The sequence below is a fragment of the Oncorhynchus mykiss genome, chromosome 7 (genome assembly GCF_013265735.2).
Source record: "Oncorhynchus mykiss isolate Arlee chromosome 7, USDA_OmykA_1.1, whole genome shotgun sequence".
Lineage (NCBI taxonomy): Eukaryota > Metazoa > Chordata > Actinopteri > Salmoniformes > Salmonidae > Oncorhynchus > Oncorhynchus mykiss.
In genome coordinates this window covers 59,566,730-59,587,654 of record NC_048571.1, presented here as the reverse complement: position 1 = coordinate 59,587,654, position 20,925 = coordinate 59,566,730, and the positions used below count along the sequence as shown (strand labels likewise).

At 43.0% G+C, this 20,925-nt stretch overlaps 1 protein-coding gene across 1 annotated transcript in view; it reads left to right on the top strand.

The window, feature by feature from the left end:
* Positions 1–20,925, top strand: part of LOC110528116 (rho guanine nucleotide exchange factor 25) — a 43,566-nt gene that overhangs the window by 11,971 nt on the left and 10,670 nt on the right. Inside the window, exons 2-3 of the mRNA XM_021609937.2 lie at positions 17,654–17,994; positions 18,214–18,315. Of these exons, the coding sequence (XP_021465612.1) occupies positions 17,654–17,994; positions 18,214–18,315 (443 nt within the window). The remainder of the gene's footprint in view (positions 1–17,653; positions 17,995–18,213; positions 18,316–20,925) is intronic.

The window sequence follows — 20,925 nt, the reverse complement described above, 5'->3', positions numbered from 1 at the left end:
AGCTCATTCAGTGCGGTCTTAGTGCCAGCATCAGTCTGTGGTGGTATGTAGACAGTTATGAAAAATACAGATGAAAACTCTCTAGGTAGATAGTGTGGTCTACAGCTTATCATGAGATACTCTACCTGAGGTGAGCAAAACCTCAAGACTTCCTTAGATATCATGCACCAGCTGTTATTTACAAATACACATAGTGCGCAGCCCCTTGTCTTACCAGATGCTGCTGTTCTGTCCTGCTAATACAGCGTATAACCAGCCAGCTGTATGTTGATAATGTTGTCGTTCAGCCACGACTCCGCGAAGCATAAGATATTACTGTTTTGAATGTCCCGTTGGTAGTTTAATCTTCCGCACAGGTCATTGATTTTATTTTCATAAAGATTGCACGTTTGCTAGCAGAATGGAAGGAAGTGGGGTTCATTGGATCGCCTACAAGTTCTCAGAAGGCAGCCTGCCCTCTGGCTCCTTTTTCTCCGCCTTCTATTCACACAAATGAAGGGATCTGGGCCTGTTCCCGGGGGCTCGTCGGACTCATTAAAGAAAAAAAGGATTCTGCTAGTCCGTGGTGAATAATTGCAGTTCTAATGCCCAGAAGTTATTTTCGGACATAAGAGACAGTAGAAGCAACATTATGTACAAAATAAGTAAACAAATAAGTTACAAACAACGCAAAGAAACAAATAAAAAACACAATTGGTTAGGAATACGTAAAACGTCAGCCTTGTTCTCCGGCGCCATCTTATCTTATCTCTCTACCCTCTACCTCCCCTCTCTCTCCTCTCTCTGTGTTAACCATTACCTCTACCCCAACACCTCAGTGACCCAACCTGTTCTGTTCCTCCTCCGTCTCCCTTGTTTATTAACCTGAGACAGAGAGTCAAAACAGAACCATATTCTCTCTTCCTTACATCTCAATCCCTCACTTTCTCTCTCTGTCTCTCTAGCTTTCTCTCTGTCTCTCTTACTCTCTCTTTATCTCCCCTCTTCTCCCAGTTTATCTAAGAAGATGTAATGTGACTTTCTATATGTTGATGTGAACATTGTTCAGCAGCTGTTGTCTATCAGTGATGTCAGGGTCAGAGACGCCATCATTTTTGGGGGATAAATAGGCAGGAATGCCTGGTGATGTTAGTGCATTCCCAGCTAGTGCATCTGGTCCTTGGATGTTGTGGGAACGTACATTTTAGGTTTCCCATAGGTTCTGGGAACAAAGCCATACATTTCCTGACCATTAAAACTGAATGTTTTTTTTTACTTTCTGAGAATGGAAGGGACAATTTTGCCTCTTCTGGTAATGTACATGTTTAGGTTGCAGGGAGGTTCTGAGAATGTTCTACTATGGTTCTCTATGGTTCCCTGAATGGTTTTATTACCGTTCTGAGAATGGAGATAAGTTATTTGAACATGATTATAAAACATTCTGAGAACATTTTATAAAGCTAGTGAAAAAAACTTTCACTGAATGTTTCAACAAGACTTTCAATTACACTGCTAACTTAGTTTGGGTTAACTGTTTTGAACACCAAGGACAGATAGGACACATGGAAATGAATTTGCTTTGTCATTAATCATGCAAACACATTAATTTTTTATTATGGCATGGTCGTCAGTGAGATTCAAACCTATGATCTTCTGTTCTCTATATTCTGTTCTGCGCTACCAGGATGTAGCTACCATGTTTTTTTTTCAACTCATACAAAGCTGTTCATTTTAGCCTATTCAAACGGACCCAATTTCAAAGAAAACAAGCACTCATCAAGATCTTTGAACGTTACTAATGTTTTCTTGTGTGTTTTTATGGAATGTTGTCTTAATGTTCTGAGAACATCACTTTAAATAGAACAATGAGAAAACCTGCAGAAAATGTTATGCAGAAGTACTGAAATTCCCACAGAAGAACATTGTTTCTTAACATTCTCTGAACGTTCAAGATCATGACTTTAAACAGAACCACGAGGAAACCTGTAGGAAACGTTATGCTGAAGTATTGAAATTCCCACAGAAGAACGTTGTTTCTTAACATTCTCTGAACGTTCAAGATCATGACTTTAAACAGAACCACGAGGAAACCTGTAGGAAACGTTATGCTGAAGTATTGAAATTCCCACAGAAGAACGTTGTTTCTTAACATTCTCTGAACGTTCAAGATCATGACTTTAAACAGAACCACGAGGAAACCTGTAGGAAACGTTATGCTGAAGTATTGAAATTCCCACAGAAGAACGTTGTTTCTTAACATTCTCTGAACGTTCAAGATCATGACTTTAAACAGAACCACGAGGAAACCTGTAGGAAACGTTATGCTGAAGTATTGAAATTCCCACAGAAGAACGTTGTTTCTTAACATTCTCTGGACTGTTTGACAACATTCCCAATGTCAAACCAGTTGGAGAACATTCCTAGAACATGACCAAAAATATAATTAAATGTAACCATGTTTGAACGTTTAGGAAATGTTCTGTTAAAGTAATGAAATGCCAAGAAAATAGCCTTATTTTGTCATGTTCCTTAAATGTGCTGAGAATGTTCCAAAGCCAAGCAATATCCTGCAACATTCCCAGAAAGTTGTGGGAAGGTTGTATGCAAAATAACCATAGGACAATCAAGCTCTTACCAATCTCTAAGAAAAACAGTTTTCAGAACTTTATGTGCTAGCTGTGTTCTCTCTTTGTCATCATCTTATAAGGCAGAATCAAGACCCCTCCTTTCATGATGGAAAAATCTATATTAGTAGTTTTAATAGCTCACAATTGAAAGCAATTCAAGCAAATTCAACTGAATTCGGAGGCTGGTGATATTTTTATACTGTACTTATCAAGGCCACTGTCTTTTCCTCGAATTTGCTCACAAAATTTGCCACTCACACAAACTTTTATTTTCTTTCTCTCCCTCATCCTCTCTTCCCACTTTTCATTAGGCTCAGAATTCAGTGAACTGTATACAAACACAAAGTGAGAAAGACTATATGTTATGAAAATGTTTGGGAAAATGTGATCGGAAACACACTCAAATCAAATCAAATGTATTCGTACATCAGCTGGTATCTCAAAGTGCTGTACAGAAACCCAGCCTAAAACCCCAAACAGCAAGCAATGCAGGTGTAGAAGCACGGTGGCTAGGAAAAACTCCCTAGAAAGGCCAAAACCTAGGAAGAAACCTAGAGAGGAACCAGGCTATGAGGGGTGGCCAGTCCTCTTCTGGCTGTGCCGGGTGGAGATTATAACAGAACATGGCCAAGATGTTCAAATGTTCATAAATGGCCAGCATGGTCAAATAATAATAATCACAGAAGTTGTTGAAGGTGCAGCAAGTCAGCACCTCAGGAGTAAATGTCAGTTGGCTTTTCATAGCCGATCATTAAGAGTATCTCTACCACTCCTGCTATCTCTAGAGAGTTGAAAACAGCAGGTCTGGGACAGGTAGCACGTCCGGTGAACAGCTCAGGATTCCATAGCCGCAGGCAGAACAGTTGAAACTGGAGCAGCAGCACGGCCAGGCGGACTGGGGATAGCAAGGAGTCATCATGCCAGGTAGTCGTGAGGCATGGTCCTAGGGCTCAGGTCCTCCGAGAGAGAGAAGGAAAGAGAGAAAGAGAGAATTAGAGAGAGCATACTTAAATTCACACAGGACACCGGATAAGACAGGAGAAGTACTCCAGATATAACAAACTGACCCTAGCCCCCGACACAAACTACTGCAGCATAAATACTGGAGGCTGAGACAGGAGGGGTCAGGAGGCACTGTGGCCCCATCTGATGATACCCCCAGACAGGGCCAAACAGGAAGGATATAACCCCACCCACTTTGCCAAAGCACAGCCCCCACACGACTAGAGGGATATCTTCAACCACCAACTTACCATCCTGAGACAAGGCTGAGTATAGCCCACAAAGATCTCCGCCACGGCACAACCCAAGGGGGGACGCCAACCCAGACAGGAAGATCACATCAGTGACTCAGCCCTCAAAGAGAATTTAGCATCTCTGACTCCTAAACTACTGCAGCACATAAACTCTGACTAATTACCCAGTCTATGTATGTGTGTGTGTGTGTGTGTGTGTGTGTGTATATGAGGTCATCACTGCCGGTAAGTGTAAAAATAAACCTGATACAAAGTAACTAAAAAGGAAATGATGGTGGTGAAGTGTGGCTTTCAGACTTTCCTAATGCACACTAACTGTTTATGATAAGGGCCTGGAGTTTTTCCTTTTCTTGAACAACAACCCACTGGGCACAGACGTCATTTCAACGTCTAGTTTTGATTTACATTTGGTTGAGTTGTCAACTAACATGAATTCATTGTGAAATCAACAAAAAGGTTAGGCTAAAAGTTGGGTGAAAAAATATTAAATTCCCTTAAACTGATTACTCTTTTCAAATCCAATCAGTTTCCCATGATGATTCAACGTCATCACATAGAATTTTGAGATTGAAATGACATGGAAACAATGTGGATTGAACCAGGTCACAAAAACAAACAGTCCTGTTTTATTTGGGGGAACCAGATTAAGGATCATTATCAGATTAAATTACTCAGGCTCATGTGAAACCAGAATGATTATGTTCGGTGTATAAAACACAGTATAATCCCTCGCTTTCTAGGGATGTACAGTGACAGTTCTGTACCCTTTTTGGCCTATGAGCAGAGTTAATACTAATCGGATGGGAGAGGATAGGAAAGGGTTAAATTGTTCTATAACAGATTCATAGTTTGCTGATGAGAGCAGTGTGCACTGAGGGGTATTTGCCTTGGCAGCTTTCCGACAGGAAGTTCAGAGCAGCTAGCCATAGGAGCCATCACAGCCCAACAGTCCACAGTTTACTGCAGTGGGGATGACCTCATCTAAAGGCACAGTTTTCTTTTAAAATAGACACAAATTATTTAATCGAAATTCATAACAGGCCAAACAGGAAGGATATAACCCCACCCACTTTGCCATTACACTATTTTGTATTACACTATTTTCATCACAATGTATTTTGTGTGTATTACACAACTTTCTTTCTTTATAATGCATTTGTTCGGGTACATTACACAAGTTCCAATTTGTTGTTGCTAACATTAGCTAGGTGGCTAACATTAGTTAGGCTAGCTAGGTGGCTAACGTTAACTAGGCTAGGGGTTAAGATTAAGGTTAGGGTAAGGTTTAGGGGTTAAGGTTATGGTTAGGTAACATGCTAGCTAAGTAGTTAAAGGGTTAAGTTTAAGGTTAGGAGTTAGGTTAAAGGGTTAAGGTTAGGATTATGGGGAAGGGTTAGGTAACATGCTAAGTAGTTGCACAGTAGCTAACAAGTAGTAAGCAGTGGCAAAGTTGCTAATTAGCTAAAATGCTAACGTTTTCCATGATTCGAACACACAACCTTCCGGTTGCTAGACATTCGTGTTGAAAGCCTACCCATCCTCCCAGACCAACCTCCCTCCTATTGTTTCGGTCTTAAGTTACCTACTGTCTTCTATGATTGAAATTCACTGTATAGGAAATTGTGTACTGCCCATGAAAAATGTGCAGTTTTATAGCTAATCTCATGCTATTTCACACGTTTTGCCATGAAGCTGAGAGACAATGTTGCGGTTTTACAGCTCAAGGATTCTTGAAAGATGGGACAATATCAAATATTGTGTTAATATTAACAACATTTGAAACATATATTTTGATAGACCAAAGCATTTACTATCAAACCAACCTCCTAATTATATATTTTTTTCTTCATATAATGCAATTACAATAACTGAATTTATGTCAACTCCGTCACACAATAAAAGGCATTTCATTTCTACAATTATTCTTTAAAGTCACAGAGGGCTTTTGCAAGAAACTACATACAATCATGTGCCACCTCAGATTAGTCATTTTTGTAAATGTATATATGATCATTTGTTTAAGATTTTTCTTCTTATCTGTAATACTACTAGCCACAGAGCAATTTGGTTTTAACCAGCCCAGATACTTTTCCAATCTCTAAACTTCATAACTAGCTACCAAGAAGACATTTAAGGCCATCAATCAAGTTTGAGTAGCTAGCTTGCCTAACTTTATTAGCTGGCATGCCTACTGGCAAGGTTAGTAGACTTAAGAAAAGCAAGCAATTACTAAATGTACTGGTTCAACCTTTACCCAGATTTAAGCAAAAAACACAGGTCAGGAGGATACAGACAGCTCAAGAGGTATGCTTAGACATGCAGAAAATTACAAATATTTTTTATATAGAATTAAGCATAATGTTTATGGCTCTAGATTGCAGGAAAAAAAAATTGACGACCCCACAGCCATCCTGACATACTTTGTAAGTCATTGGTCTCTGACCCTGTTATCACACCCCACATATTTCCAAAGAGATTTGGTTTGACTTTGGAGCCAATTCAACTCTAACCAGTATGGCTGATCTAAACAGCCCTGTGAAAAAGGTAAATTTGTCACATATTTCCATGGCTACTGTCTGTAGTAGGTAAACTTTAGGACTACATTTCTCCATTTGTGAGGATCCATGTGTAGTGTTATGCTGTCGAGTAAGTAGGTGAACTGTAGATTTATTTTATTTTTTTATTTCACCTTTATTTAACCAGGTAGGCTAGTTGAGAACAAGTTCTCATTTGCAACTGCGACCTGGCCAAGATAAGGCATAGCAGTGTGAACAGACAACACAGAGTTACACATGGAGTAAACAATTAACAAGTCAATAACACAGTAGAAAAAAGGGGAGTCTATATATACATTGTGTGCAAAAGGCATGAGAAGGTAGGCAAATAATTACAATTATGCAGATTAACACTGGAGTGATAAATGATCAGATGGTTATGTACAGGTAGAGATTGGTGTGCAAAAGAGCAGAAAAATAAAAATAAATAAATAAAAACAGTATGGGGATGAGGTAGGTGAAAATGGGTGGGCTATTTACCAATAGACTATGTACAGCTGCAGCGATCGGTTAGCTGCTCAGATAGCAGATGTTTGAAGTTGGTGAGGGAGATAAAAGTCTCCAACTTCAGCGATTTTTGCAATTCGTTCCAGTCACAGGCAGCAGAGAACTGGAACGAAAGGCGGCCAAATGAGGTGTTGGCTTTAGGGATGATCAGTGAGATACACCTGCTGGAGCGCGTGCTACGGATGGGTGTTGCCATCGTAACCAGTGAACTGAGATAAGGCGGAGCTTTACCTAGCATGGACTTGTAGATGACCTGGAGCCAGTGGGTCTGGCGACGAATATGTAGCGAGGGCCAGCCGACTAGAGCATACAAGTCGCAGTGGTGGGTGGTATAAGGTGCTTTAGTGACAAAACGGATGGCACTGTGATAAACTGCATCCAGTTTGCTGAGTAGAGTGTTGGAAGCAATTTTGTAGATGACGTCGCCGAAGTCGAGGATCGGTAGGATAGTCAGTTTTACTAGGGTAAGTTTGGCGGCGTGAGTGAAGGAGGCTTTGTTGCGGAATAGAAAGCCGACTCTTGATTTGATTTTCGATTGGAGATGTTTGATATGGGTCTGGAAGGAGAGTTTAGAGTCTAGCCAGACACCTAGGTACTTATAGATGTCCACATATTCAAGGTCGGAACCATCCAGGGTGGTGATGCTGGTCAGGCGTGCGGGTGCAGGCAGCGAACGGTTGAAAAGCATGCATTTGGTTTTACTAGCGTTTAAGAGCAGTTGGAGGCCACGGAAGGAGTGCTGTATGGCATTGAAGCTCGTTTGGAGGTTAGATAGCACAGTGTCCAAGGACGGGCCGGAAGTATATAGAATGGTGTCGTCTGCGTAGAGGTGGATCAGGGAATCGCCCGCAGCATGAGAAACATCATTGATATATACAGAGAAAAGAGTCGGCCCGAGAATTGAACCCTGTGGCACCCCCATAGAGACTGCCAGAGGACCGGACAGCATGCCCTCCGATTTGACACACTGAACTCTGTCTGCAAAGTAATTGGTGAACCAGGCAAGGCAGTCATCCGAAAAACCGAGGCTACTGAGTCTGCCGATAAGAATACGGTGATTGACAGAGTCGAAAGCCTTGGCAAGGTCTATGAAGACGGCTGCACAGTACTGTCTTTTATCGATGGCGGTTATGATATCGTTTAGTACCTTGAGCGTGGCTGAGGTACACCCGTGACCGGCTCGGAAACCAGATTGCACAGCGGAGAAGGTACGGTGGGATTCAAGATGGTCAGTGACCTGTTTGTTGACTTGGCTTTCGAAGACCTTAGATAGGCAGGGCAGGATGGATATAGGTCTGTAACAGTTTGGGTCCAGGGTGTCGCCCCCTTTGAAGAGGGGGATGACTGCGGCAGCTTTCCAATCCTTGGGGATCTCAGACGATATGAAAGAGAGGTTGAACAGGCTGGTAATAGGGGTTGCGACAATGGCGGCGGATAGTTTCAGGAATAGAGGGTCCAGATTGTCCAGCCCAGCTGATTTGTACGGGTCCAGGTTTTGCAGCTCTTTCAGGACATCTGCTATCTGGATTTGGGTAAAGGAGAACCTGGAGAGGCTTGGGCGAGTAGCTGCGGGGGGGGGGGAGCTGTTGTCCGAGGTTGGAGTAGCCAGGCGGAAGGCATGGCCAGCCGTTGAGAAATGCTTGTTGAAGTTTTCGATAATCATGGATTTATCGGTGGTGACCATGTTACCTAGTCTCAGTGCAGTGGGCAGCTGGGAGGAGGTGCTCTTGTTCTCCATGGACTTCACAGTGTCCCAGAACTTTTTGGAGTTGGAGCTACAGGATGCAAACTTCTGCCTGAAGAAGTTGGCTTTAGCTTTCCTGACTGACTGTGTGTATTGGTTCCTGACTTCCCTGAACAGTTGCATATCGCGGGGACTATTCGATGTTAGCGCAGTCCGCCACAGGATGTTTTTGTGCTGGTCGAGGGCAGTCAGGTCTGGAGTGAACCAGGGGCTATATCTGTTCTTAGTTCTGCATTTTTTGAACGGAGCATGCTTATCTAAAATGGTGAGGAAGTTACTTTTAAAGAAAGACCAGGCATCCTCAACTGACGGGATGAGGTCAATGTCCTTCCAGGATACCCGGGCCAGGTCGATTAGAAAGGCCTGCTCACAGAAGTGTTTTAGGGAGCGTTTGACTGTGATGAGGGGTGGTCGTTTGACTGCGGCGCCGTAGCGGATACAGGCAATGAGGCAGTGATCGCTGAGATCCTGGTTGTAGACAGCGGAGGTGTATTTGGAGGGCCAGTTGGTCAGGATGACGTCAATGAGGGTGCCCTTGTTTACAGAGTTAGGGTTGTACCTGGTGGGTTCCTTGATGATTTGAGTGAGATTGAGGGCATCTAAGGGTTTTAGATAAGGGTTTTGCCTGGCTATAAGTGAACATAACCATGTGTAACTGTATGCTGAGTAACACAGGGCTTTATATGGGTAATAGTAGTCCTGTCCTCTTTCTCTTTAGACTGGGAAGACCCCTTTTACCATGGTTGTCTGAGAGCAGGGCCCTACCTTAAGTAGGTCACAAAAGTGGATCCCATCTTTCTGTGTGTGTGTCTGTGTGTGTGTACAGTTGAAGTTGGAAGTTTACATACAATTTGGGGCATTGTTCATTTGGAAGTCCCATTAGCAACCAAGCTTTAACTTCCTGACTGATGTCTTGAGATGTTGCTTCCATATATCCACCTAATTTTCCTGCCATCTATTTTGTGAAGTGCGCCAGTCCCTCCTGCAGCAAAGCACCACCACAACATGATTCTGCCACCCCCGTGCTTCACGGTTGGGACGGTGTTCTTCAGCTTGCAAGCCTCCCCTTTTTTTCCTCCAAACATAATGATGGTCATTATGGCCAAACAGTTCTATTTTTGTTTCATCTATTTGAATTAAAGGGCTTCCTAAAGATACAGTGAGCTCCAAAGTATTGGGACAGTGACACGTTTGGTTGTTTTGGCTCTGCACTCCTGCAAGCATATTATTGCGTCAAATTCACTTATGTGCATTAAAGTAGAAAAAAGTAAAGTATTGGGTCCCATATTCATAGCACACAATGACTACATCATGCTTGGGACATTTGTGGATGCTACTATGATAACAGATTATCCTTAATGAATCGTGAATAATGATGAGTAAGAAAGTTACACACACACAAATATCATACCCCCAAGACATGCTAACCTCTCACCATTACAATAACAGGGGAGGTTAGCATTTTTCGGCTGGAGACTCCAAATGACTCAATACATTATTTACCATGAATTTCTATTGGGCACATTATAATTTGAAACACAACCAAAACAAACAGCAAATGCATCCAACAATTTGTAGAGTCACAAGCGTGATGTAGTCATTGCCTGCTAAGAATATGGGACCAAATATTTAACTTTGTACTTCTTTAATACACATATAAGTGTATTTGTCCCAATACCTGCTACACTTGTGAGTAACACGTTTTGGTTTATTTCATACTGTCATTTACAATGTTTTTCCCCGAATTTTGTCATTGTCTTTTGTTTGGAGCGCTTCTTGTGAGCAATGAGGATGTGTCTGTTTTCTCTGTCCTCTTAATGTTGATTCAGCGTGCGCACCTGAGCATGCACAGAAGTAGGCTAACTAGCCTGCTGCGAACAAATGTATGAAAGAACCCATTTGGCGTTGTCTGATTTCTTATTGACTTAACTCACCACCACTAATAAGCTGAGATTCTCAGTCATTTTTTCTTCATCTCACACAGTAACACGGAACCCAAACCTGCTGCGCATGCTCCATTGTGCGCTATTGTGCATAAATTTATTTTGTCCCCCTACACCAAACTCGATCACGACACGCAGGTCAAAATATCAAAACAAACTCTGAACCAATTACATTAATTTGGGGAGAGGTCGAAAAGCATTAAACATGTCTGGCAATTTAGCTTGTACTTGCTAGCTAATTTGTTATTTTACCTGAAATGCACAAGGTCCTCTACTCCAACAATTAATCCACACATAAAACGGCCAACCAAATCATTTCTTGTCATCTCTCCTCCTTACAGGCTATTTCATCTTGGAACTTATATGGTGATTGGCATCTACACTTTCATAGTATTACCACGACAACCGGCAAAACATTTAGCCTTTCAATCACCCACGTGGGTATAACCAATGAGGAGATGGCACATGGGTACCTGCTTCTATAAACCAATGAGGAGATGGGAGAGGAAGAACTTGCAGCGTGATCTGCGTCAGAAAGAGAAAGGATTTCTATTTCAGCCCTTGGCATTGCAGACGCTAGTTGGCGGGCGAGAGCAGTGCAGGTGCAATAATTGAATAACATGGATTTCTAAATTTATTTTGCGACGCTCACACAAGTGACGTATCCGGTCTGGTCAGCATGTAAGTCAACGAAGTCAGTTTTTTCAAATAAAATCCATTCCTCACAGTAGGCTAGGCTATTTGAAAAATATTTCCAACACTCTCCCCCTTGATAATCACCAGGCCTTAGTATAAAATAGCAAAATGCCATGCTCTGAGGATCCCATATATTCAGTGGAAACGTCATAAAACACCTGAACATATTTTCCTTTGGGCAAAAACAGATGTGTATGTCCCGAGCTCACTGGAATAGGCTAGCTGCTACAATGTTACAAGTTCGCTAGGGACAGCTTCGGGCCAGACTCTCATGTATAGGCTACAGACATTGGGCTGGACGCTCACTCAGTTGATTGATTTAATACGGTGTTGCACTTCACTAGCGATAGTTCAAGTCAAGACAGATACAAAGGGAGGCAGACAGGCAGAGTAAAGAGGTGAATGTGATTGAAAGAACCTGCATTTTCATCATCTATTTTTATTTGTTGGCTTTATGTATTTTTACTTAGTTGTCAAGGAAGTTATAGGCCTACTGCTACATTGGCCTAGGGCTAGGCTATCTCATAGTTCCATGCACTTATTTCAACCTCCATTGCTCACAGGAAGCAAACGGAGGAGGTGCTCTGTCTCAAAAGCCAGGGACCTGTAAGAAATAGGCATAACCTTGGGAGCAAAAGCTGCATTCGGACATAACAAACTCCAAACAGGAATGCTGTACTGATAGTGTGTGGAGATCTCCAACGCGCTTGGCCGATGCCAAGGCCATGAGCAGGGCATTATTGTAGGAAAGGACCTTCAGCACCACAGACTCCAGTGGTTCAAACGAAGGCTTACACAGAACATCCAGGACCAAAGCCAGGTCCCAGGTTGGTGACATAGGCTTAGACACTGGTCTGAGTCACCAGATTCAACAACAGACCCTCCTGACGGACACTATCTACGGTGGCCTGAATCAAGTCCACCGGAGGAAACACATAGAGCAGGGTCCGAGGCCACTGACATGCCAAAGCATCCGTTCCCAACGGAGTGCCCAGTTCCCCCATTGAGAAGAACAGACAACAATGCACATTTTCTCGCAATGAGTGAATATCTATGTCAGCCCTGGCTAACTGGTCCCATATCTAGACAACCACCAGTCTCCACTCCGTAGAGATACGACCCCCCCCGCTCCATAAGAGCAGATAATGGGCCAGGTTCAGCAAAGAGAGAAACCCCATCCCTACTGCCTGTTTATGTGCACCACCACTGTCCTGTTATCTGACCTTACAAGGAGCCAACGCCCTTAGGCACGACAGGGATACCATGAGCAACCGATGTCAGTGGCGAGATGCGTCCAGACTTGAAGCAATCACTCAGCTCTGAAACAGATGCATACACAGCAGTCCCAGATGCACCACAGCTGTCATAAAGGCCATCAGACCAAATAACTGCAGCCACAAACGAAAAGGCACCGAGTTCCCCAGCTGAAACTGTGCCAGACAGAGCTGGAATGCGACCCTCTTTGTTGCGACAAAAATGCATGCTTCAGAACCAAGTTCAGAACAAGTCCCAGATGCTGAGCTAGAGTCAAAACAGCTTTTCTTGTGATTCATTGTGAACCCCAGAGGCTGAATACGGAAAACTAGTGTGGCAGTGTGGAGTTCCACCTGTTCCCTCAATTACAGCCAATCGTCCAGATAAGCCCCACCGGTGCAAAATCCGCTTCCACCACCATAGAAAAGTAATGACAGGGAAACTAAGCTTCCTGAAGCATTGGGGTTTTTCAGACAATTGCGTTGAAATAGGTTAATTACTCCAGGCTTTGATCAGCACAGTGTACACTAGTGGCACCTGCTGGTCAAAAGTATTTAGAGCAGCCACATGATTATAGATGCTGTCCCACTGATACCAAACCAATCAGGTGGTTGTTCAAGGAAATTAAGCTTTGGACGTCATTGATCACGTGCTTCCGATAAAATGATACAGTCATCGGCACACTGCTTCGAAGTACACTGCTTAGCGATTTTGACACGTATCTCGGCGCTCCAGCATCAAACGTAACATAACTGTAGAAAAGGTGCAAGGATTAGGGACAGCTCGAAAGGCAGGACCAGAAACTTGTAGGCCACACCCTCAAAATGAAACCTTGTCTGTGGGGAGGCTGTATAAATGATCCTCTTAAGGATCCGCCCCTTTTAAAAAAAATTGTGCCTAAAATGACATACCCAAATCTAACTGCCTGTAGCTCAGGACCTGAAGCAAGGATATGCATATTCTTGGTACCATTTGAAAGGAAACACTTTGAAGTTTGTGGAAATGTTAAAGGAATGTAGGAGAATATAAACAATTAGATCTAGTAAAAGATAATACAAGGAAAAAAAAACTTTTTTTGTGCCATCATCTTTAAAATGCAAGAGAAAGGCCATAATGTATTATGCCAGCCCAGGTGCAATTTAGATTTTGGCCACTAGATGACAGCAGTGTATGTGCAACGTTTTAGACTGATCCAATGAACCATTGTATTTCTGTTCAAAATGTTGCAAGACTGTGGACTCTCCTCAGACAATAACATGGTATTCTTTCACTGTAATAGCTACTGTAAATTGGACAGTGCAGTTGGATTAACAAGAATTTAAGCTTTCTGCCAATATCAGATATGTCCAGGGAATTTCTTGTTACTTGCAACCTTGTGCTATTCACATTAGCCAACATTAGCTCAACTGTCCCTCAGGGGACCCACCAATCCTGAAGATGACTAAATGAAAAAGCACATCCTTCAGATCTATGGATGTGAACCAATCTTTGGTCAGGTTGGATGGGGAGCGTTGTTGCACAGCTGTTTTCAGGTCTGTCCAGAGCTGTTTGATTTGGTTCAAGTCTAGGGTCTGGCTGAGTCACTCAAGGACATTCAGAGACTTGTCCCGAGGCCACTCCTGCGTTGTCTTGACTGTGTGCTTAGGGTCGTTTTCCTGTGCAAAGGTGGACCTTCGCCCCAGTCTGTGGTCCTGTGCACTCTGGAGCAGCTTTTCATCAAGGATCTCTCTATACTTTGCTCCGTTCATCTTTCCCTCGATTCTCACTAGTCTCCCTGTCCCTGCCGCTGAAAAAATGTCACCACAACATGTTGCCACCACCATCCTTCAACGTAGCGATGGTGCCAGGTTTCCTCCAGACATGACACTTGAAATTCAGGCCAAAGAGTTCAATATTGGTTTCAGCAGACCAGAGAATCTTGTTTCTCATGTTCTGAGAGTCCTTTAGGTGCCTTTTGGCAAACTCTAAGCAGGCTGTCATGCGCATTTTACTGAAGAGTGGCATCTGTCTGGCCATTCTACCATGAAGGCCTGATTGTTGGAGTCCTGCAGAGATGGTTGTACTTCTGGAAGGTTCTCCCATCTTCACAGAGGAACTCTGGAGCTCTGTCAGAGTGACCATCGGGTTCTTGGTCACCTCCCTGACCAAGGCCCTTTTCCGAATGCTCAGTTTGGCCGGGCAGCCAGCTCTAGGAAGAGTCTTGGTGGTTCCAAACTTCTTTTATTTAAGAATGATGGAGGTCACTGAGTTCTTGGGGGCCTTTCAATGTTGCAGAAATGTTTGGTACCCTTCCCCAGATCTGTTGCTCATCACAATCCTGTCTTGGAGTTCTACATACAATTCCTTCGACCTCGTGGCTTAGGATTTGCTCTGACATTCACTGTCAACTGTGGGACCTTTTATAGACAGGTGTGTGCCTTGGACTCCAATCAAGTTGTAGAAACATCTCAAAGATGATCAATGGAAACCGGATGCACCTGAGCTCAATTTTGAGTCTTATACCAAGGGGTCTGAGTACTTATGTTAATAAGGTATTTATGCATTTTATTTTAAATACATTTTCAAAAAATTATAAAACCTTTTTTTGCTGTGTCATTATGGGCTATTGTGTGTAGATTGATCAGGAAAACAATTAATTTAATTAATTTTAGAATAAGGCTGTAATGTAATGTCTGAATACTTTCTGAATGCACTGTAAAAACATTTACAATACATTCCGTTCTCAGCATCAACAAAACTCTCTCGATCCTCAATCTTGTTAAGTGTGTTCAGGTGTGTTGCCCTCTAATTGGCCACACATCTTAATGTGTGCTTGTTTCCTTTGAAATGGAGTCTGTTTGAATAGACCAAAATGAATGTATGTGTAAAGAAACATTGTATTCTAGCTCCATCATGATGATGCAGTGGACTAATTTCATGGATAGAAAACAGAAGATTGTAGGTTTGAATCTCACTGCTGTCGTGTCACAATAAAAAATAAATGTGTTTGCATGATTAAAGCCCAAGGAAATTAATTTCCATGTGTCCTATCTCTGATTGGAGTAAAAAAAAGTTAACCGAAAATAAGATAGCAGTGTTATTAAAACTCGTATTGAAATATTTAGTAAAAGGAAGTTTAAAAGAAACTCAAAATAACCTACAGTTTCTGTTCTCAGAGCATTAATAAAACTTCCCAGGAAAACTTTCAAGGAACCAGAGTAAAACGTTCTCAGAACCTCCCTGCAACCTAAAAATAAAAGATCCCTGAACAGATGAAATCTCCACTTTAAAAAAACGTTCAGTTTTAACGGTCAGGAAACGTATGGCTTCATTCCCACAACCAATGTGAAACCAAAACATACATTTCCACAACTTCCAAGAAACCAAATGTGCTAGCTGGGTATAAATTAAAAGTGACCAGTACCAGAGAAATGGCCATGTTATTAACAGTGTAACCGCCAATGCGGTGTCTCCTAAAAATGGCTATGTCAGACTTCTACAGAAGATCTGTCTCAGCTTTTCTCTGGGCCACTGATACCCCATTTCTATGATTACAGCTTAAATCAATATGCTGGCGGTACATAGTTAGGAGTCTGGGAGGTGGCCAAAGTGGCAGCAAAGAGCCACAAAGAGCTTAAACCACTGCTAAGATCAGCAGAACAAAATCAAACGTTAATGTTGGGGCTTCCTAATCAGAGCCGTGTGTTTGAGATCATACTCTTTTCCATAGTCTAAAGGCTTCGTTAATGGAATTCATTCTGTGGTGTGAGTGAGTGACAGCACTTGTATTAGCCCACTAATGCTAAGTTAGGAGTACAGGAAACAATGGTTAGGATAGAATGAGTGATCGGGGCTGGCTTTGGCTGTCATGATTTACATCAGCTGCTTTTCCATCACTACAAGACAGACTTACAGACAGAGTGTCTCAGTCAGCTTGCTCTTGCTGACGATGTGTTTTCTCAAGGCCTCATTAGTCTCCCAAGAAAACTCTCCTCTCAAACTATTTTACTGTGTGTTCGTCCCTCCACCTCCTGCCTCTCAATTCCTCTCACTCTTTCTCACTCCTTTTCCCCTTAGTACCTCTTCCTTTCCTCGTTTTCACTGTCATTACAATGTCTCACTGGAATCCAAATATACAGTGGGGTCAGCCAGTGTATACCATTCTGTAAACACCAACTCCTTACCCCCTGAGAGAGAAGACAGGGTGGGCCGGGCTCAACCCAGCACGGCATGAGTTTAAAACTCATATCCACACTCTCTTTGAGGACATATACAGTATGTGTTAACATAAACCTCCTCCAATATGTTTACCCCTTTCTCCCTGCAGACCCACTCCACACTCTTGTTCCTCCTCTTCCTGCCTCTCTCTCAGTGATGATATCACATCGGCAGGCTGACTCGATGGCTGTGTCATCTGTCGCGTGTGAACTATTTTAGGACGTCTAATCAACAGCTCTCTCCATAGCTTAGTTAAGAATGCCTCCTACCCCCCCCCCACCCCATCCCCCCACCACACACACACACGCACACACACACACACACACACACACAGACACACACAGAGACACAGACACACAGACACAAAGACACAGACACAGACACAAAGACACAGACACAGACACAGACACACAGAGACACAGACACAGACACAGACACACAGACACACAGACACACACACAGCACCGCTGTAGATAAACAGTGTCCGAGCCAATGTATCTTGTTCTTTCTGTTTCTTTCTTTGTACTGTGAAGCGAGTTTCCACCTGTGGATTTGTTGATTAAATGTGGTTTATTTCGGCCCGGCAGTTGACTCCCTATGCTACATTGGTATAAATACTTTATTGGCTTAAAACAGATCATTTAAGCACATTTTTGTGAGGTGGTAAGGCAATATCCACATGAGAGCTCTGTGTGGGTTAGAAAGCAGTAAATGGCCTGGTTGCTGTGGTATTAAAGCTGGTACTGGGAAATTGAGTACTGTTAATACATTAGTCTATAAATTCAAGGTATTCTAAGGAAGTAACCAATAGAAAAACCTGTGCTTAAATCAAGTTGGACTAAATTACCTCAATAACTGAATAACCAAAACCTCTCTCTCTCTGTCTCCCCTGTAGAGTCGTACTCTGTGGCCGGCAGTGAGGGCAGCATCACTCCATCCGTAGGCTCTGTGGCCAACCAGGCCTCTGGCATCTCCAGCCCCTGCTCGGCCTCCTCCCCTGGGGAGTCACGGCACTCCGTCAGTGCCCTGAAGAAGTGGCTCACCAACCCTGTCCGCAAGCTGAGCGTGGGGGGAGGAGGAGGAGTGAAAGGAGGAGGGGGATACAAGGAGGACAGGCAGGTCCACAGGCTGGATGGGAAGCATCCCTCTCCCCTCCTCCCTAACGGCCAAGCCCTTGGAAGGCCTCTGGAGCAGGGGGAGAACTACACAATCCTCCCCTGCACTGATGTGGACTTGGTGAGGCATTACTCTCTACTATAGCCTTGGAATCCACACAGAGGTTTTTATAAAAGATTGTGATAACATCACTTCAGGACAAACCCCTGACTCCAATGACTTAATATGAATGCCCAAGTAATGTGAATAGATTACGTGTGTATGTGTGTGTATGTGTGTATGTGTGCGTGTGCGAGTGCGTGTATGTGTGTCATATTGTGTATGTTGTGTGTTGTGCAGGGGAATGATGGCCTGGTGAGTCCAGCGACGTACTCTCCAACACACCCTCTCTGTCACAGCTACCTATCTGACCTACTACAGGACAGGGATACACACAGTCTGGTAAGGATTACACACATACACACACACAAACAGAGCAGACAGTGGACACTGCAGCCTTTTGTACCCCCCACATTGATTCGGTACCGGTAACCCCTGTACACGGTGCCTTCGGAAAGTATTCAGACACCTTGACTTTTTCCATATTTTGTTACTGTACGTTACAGCCTTACCCCAATTTCTTTTCTTTCTTATCAATCTACAAACAATACTGCATAATGACAAAGCAGAAACAGGTTTCTAGAAATGTTTGCTAATTTATTACAAATAAAAAACTGAAATATCACATTTACATAAGTATTCAGACCCTTTACTCAGTACTTTGTTGAAGCACCTTTGGCAGCGATTACAGCCTTGAGTCTTCTTGGATATGACGCTACAAGCTTGGCACAACTGTATTTGGGGAGTTTCTCCTATTCTTCTCTGCAGATCCTCTCAAGCTCTGTCAGGTTGGATGGGGAGCGTCGCTGCACAGCTATTTTCAGGATTCTCCAGAGATGTTCGATTGGGTTTAAGTCCAGGCTCTGACTGGGCCACTCAAGGACATTCAGAGATTTGTCCCGAAGCCACTCCTGTGTCGTCTTGGCTGTGAGCTTAGGGTCGCTGTCCTGTTGGAAGGTGAACCTTCGCCCCAGTCTGAGGTCCTGAGCGCTCTGGAGCCCTCAATCCAGTCGCTAAAAAACATCCCCACAGCATGATGCTGCCACCACTATGCTTCACCATAGCGATGGTGCCAGGTTTCCTCCAGACATGGCGCTTGGTATTCAGGCCAAAAAGTTCAATCTTTGTTTAATCAGACCAGAGAATCTTGTTTCTCATGGTCTGAGAGTCTTTAGGTGCCTTTTGGCAAACTCCAAGCTGGCTGTCATGTGTCCTTTACTGAAGAGTGGCTTCCGTCTGGCCACTAAACCATAAAGGCCTGATTGGTGGAGTGCTGCAGAGATAGTTGTCCTTCTGGAAGGTTCTCCCATCTCCACAGAGGAACTCTGGAGCTCTGTCAGAGTGACCATCGGGTTCTTGATCACCTCCCTGACCAAGGCCCTTCTCCCCCAATTGTTCAGTATGGCTCGGAGGCCAGCTCTAGGAAGAGTCTTGGTGGTTCCAAACTTCTTCCATTTAAGAATGATGGAGGCCACTGTGCTCTTGGGGACCTTCAATGCTGCAGAAATGTTTTGGTACAATTCCCCAGCTCTGTGCCACGACGCAATCCTGTCTCGGAGCTCTACGGACAATTCCTTCAACCTCGTGGCTTGGTTTTTGCTCTGACATGCACCGTCAACTGTGGGACCTTTTATAGGCAGGTGTGTTTCTTTCCAAATCATGTCCAATCAAGTTGTAGAAACATCTCAAGGATGATCAATGGAAACAGGATGCACCTGAGCTCAATTTAGAGTCTCATAGCAAACGGTCTGAATACTTATGTAAATTAGGTATGTGTTTTCTATTTTTGTATACATTTATGGGGTATTGTGTGTAGATTGCTGATGATTCTTTAAAAATATATATATTTTAGAATAAGGCTGTGACGTAACAAAATGTGGAAAAGGTCAATGGGTCTGAATTCTTTCCGAAGGCACTGTTATTGCATTCCTTTAAAAAAAATATTTTTTCATTTTAGTTTATTTATTAAATATTTTCTTAACTCTTCATAAAACTCCATTCTTGGTTAAGGGCTTGTAAATAAGCATTTCACGGGAAGGTCTACACTTGTTGTTTTAAGCACGTGACAAATACAATTTGATTGTTAGAGTTCTGTACACAAAGGCAGATTCTGTGGAGATTTAGAGAACAAAGAGATATTACAGCTGTCAGAGCATTCGTTTCCCTGTTAGTCAAACACTGGCACTGAGCCTGAAACAACTCCCTTTAAAACCCCCATCAATATTCAATAAGGAGAGAGTGGGGGGAGGTGGCGAAAGAGAGAGAAAGAGAGAGAGAGAGAGAGAGAGAGAGAGATAACAAAAGAAAGTAAGAGAGAGAGAGAGAGCGAGAGAGAGAGAGAGAGAGAGAGATAACAAAAGAAAGTAAGAGAGAAAGAGAGAGAGAGAGAGAGAGAGAGAGAGAAATAGAATTCTGAACAACAGAGAAAGCAGAGGAGAATTAACCATAAATAGATGTAAGGTCAGAAAACATCAAGTCTCTCCTCATGTAACCTGAGATACCACTGTTGCTGGGCAACCGCCTATTGGTTAATGCAAAAATCCTGGAAATTAGAGCATTAACATTCAAACAGAGCACATAAGCAATGCTAGAGTCATCAAACAAACCAGAGGAGTATGCTAAATTAGTATAGCTAATGTTTATAAAACATAACAGTTTCCCCCGCAAATACATAGTCACTGGGAATGCTGTACAGTATATTCAGTGTACAGTATCTGGCAGTAACTCCAATTCACCCAAACATTACCTTCAAAGAACAACTTTGCCTTATCAGTTATTATATGCACACACACACACACACACACACACACACACACACACGCTCTCGCCCTCAAACAATCAGGAAAAACTCTCACCACTTTAAATCTAAAGAACCTTTAAGAAAGCCCTGCTCAGTGGGATCAATCCTGTGGGATTTTCCAGGCTGCATCTGGATGTGATCAAGCACCGAGG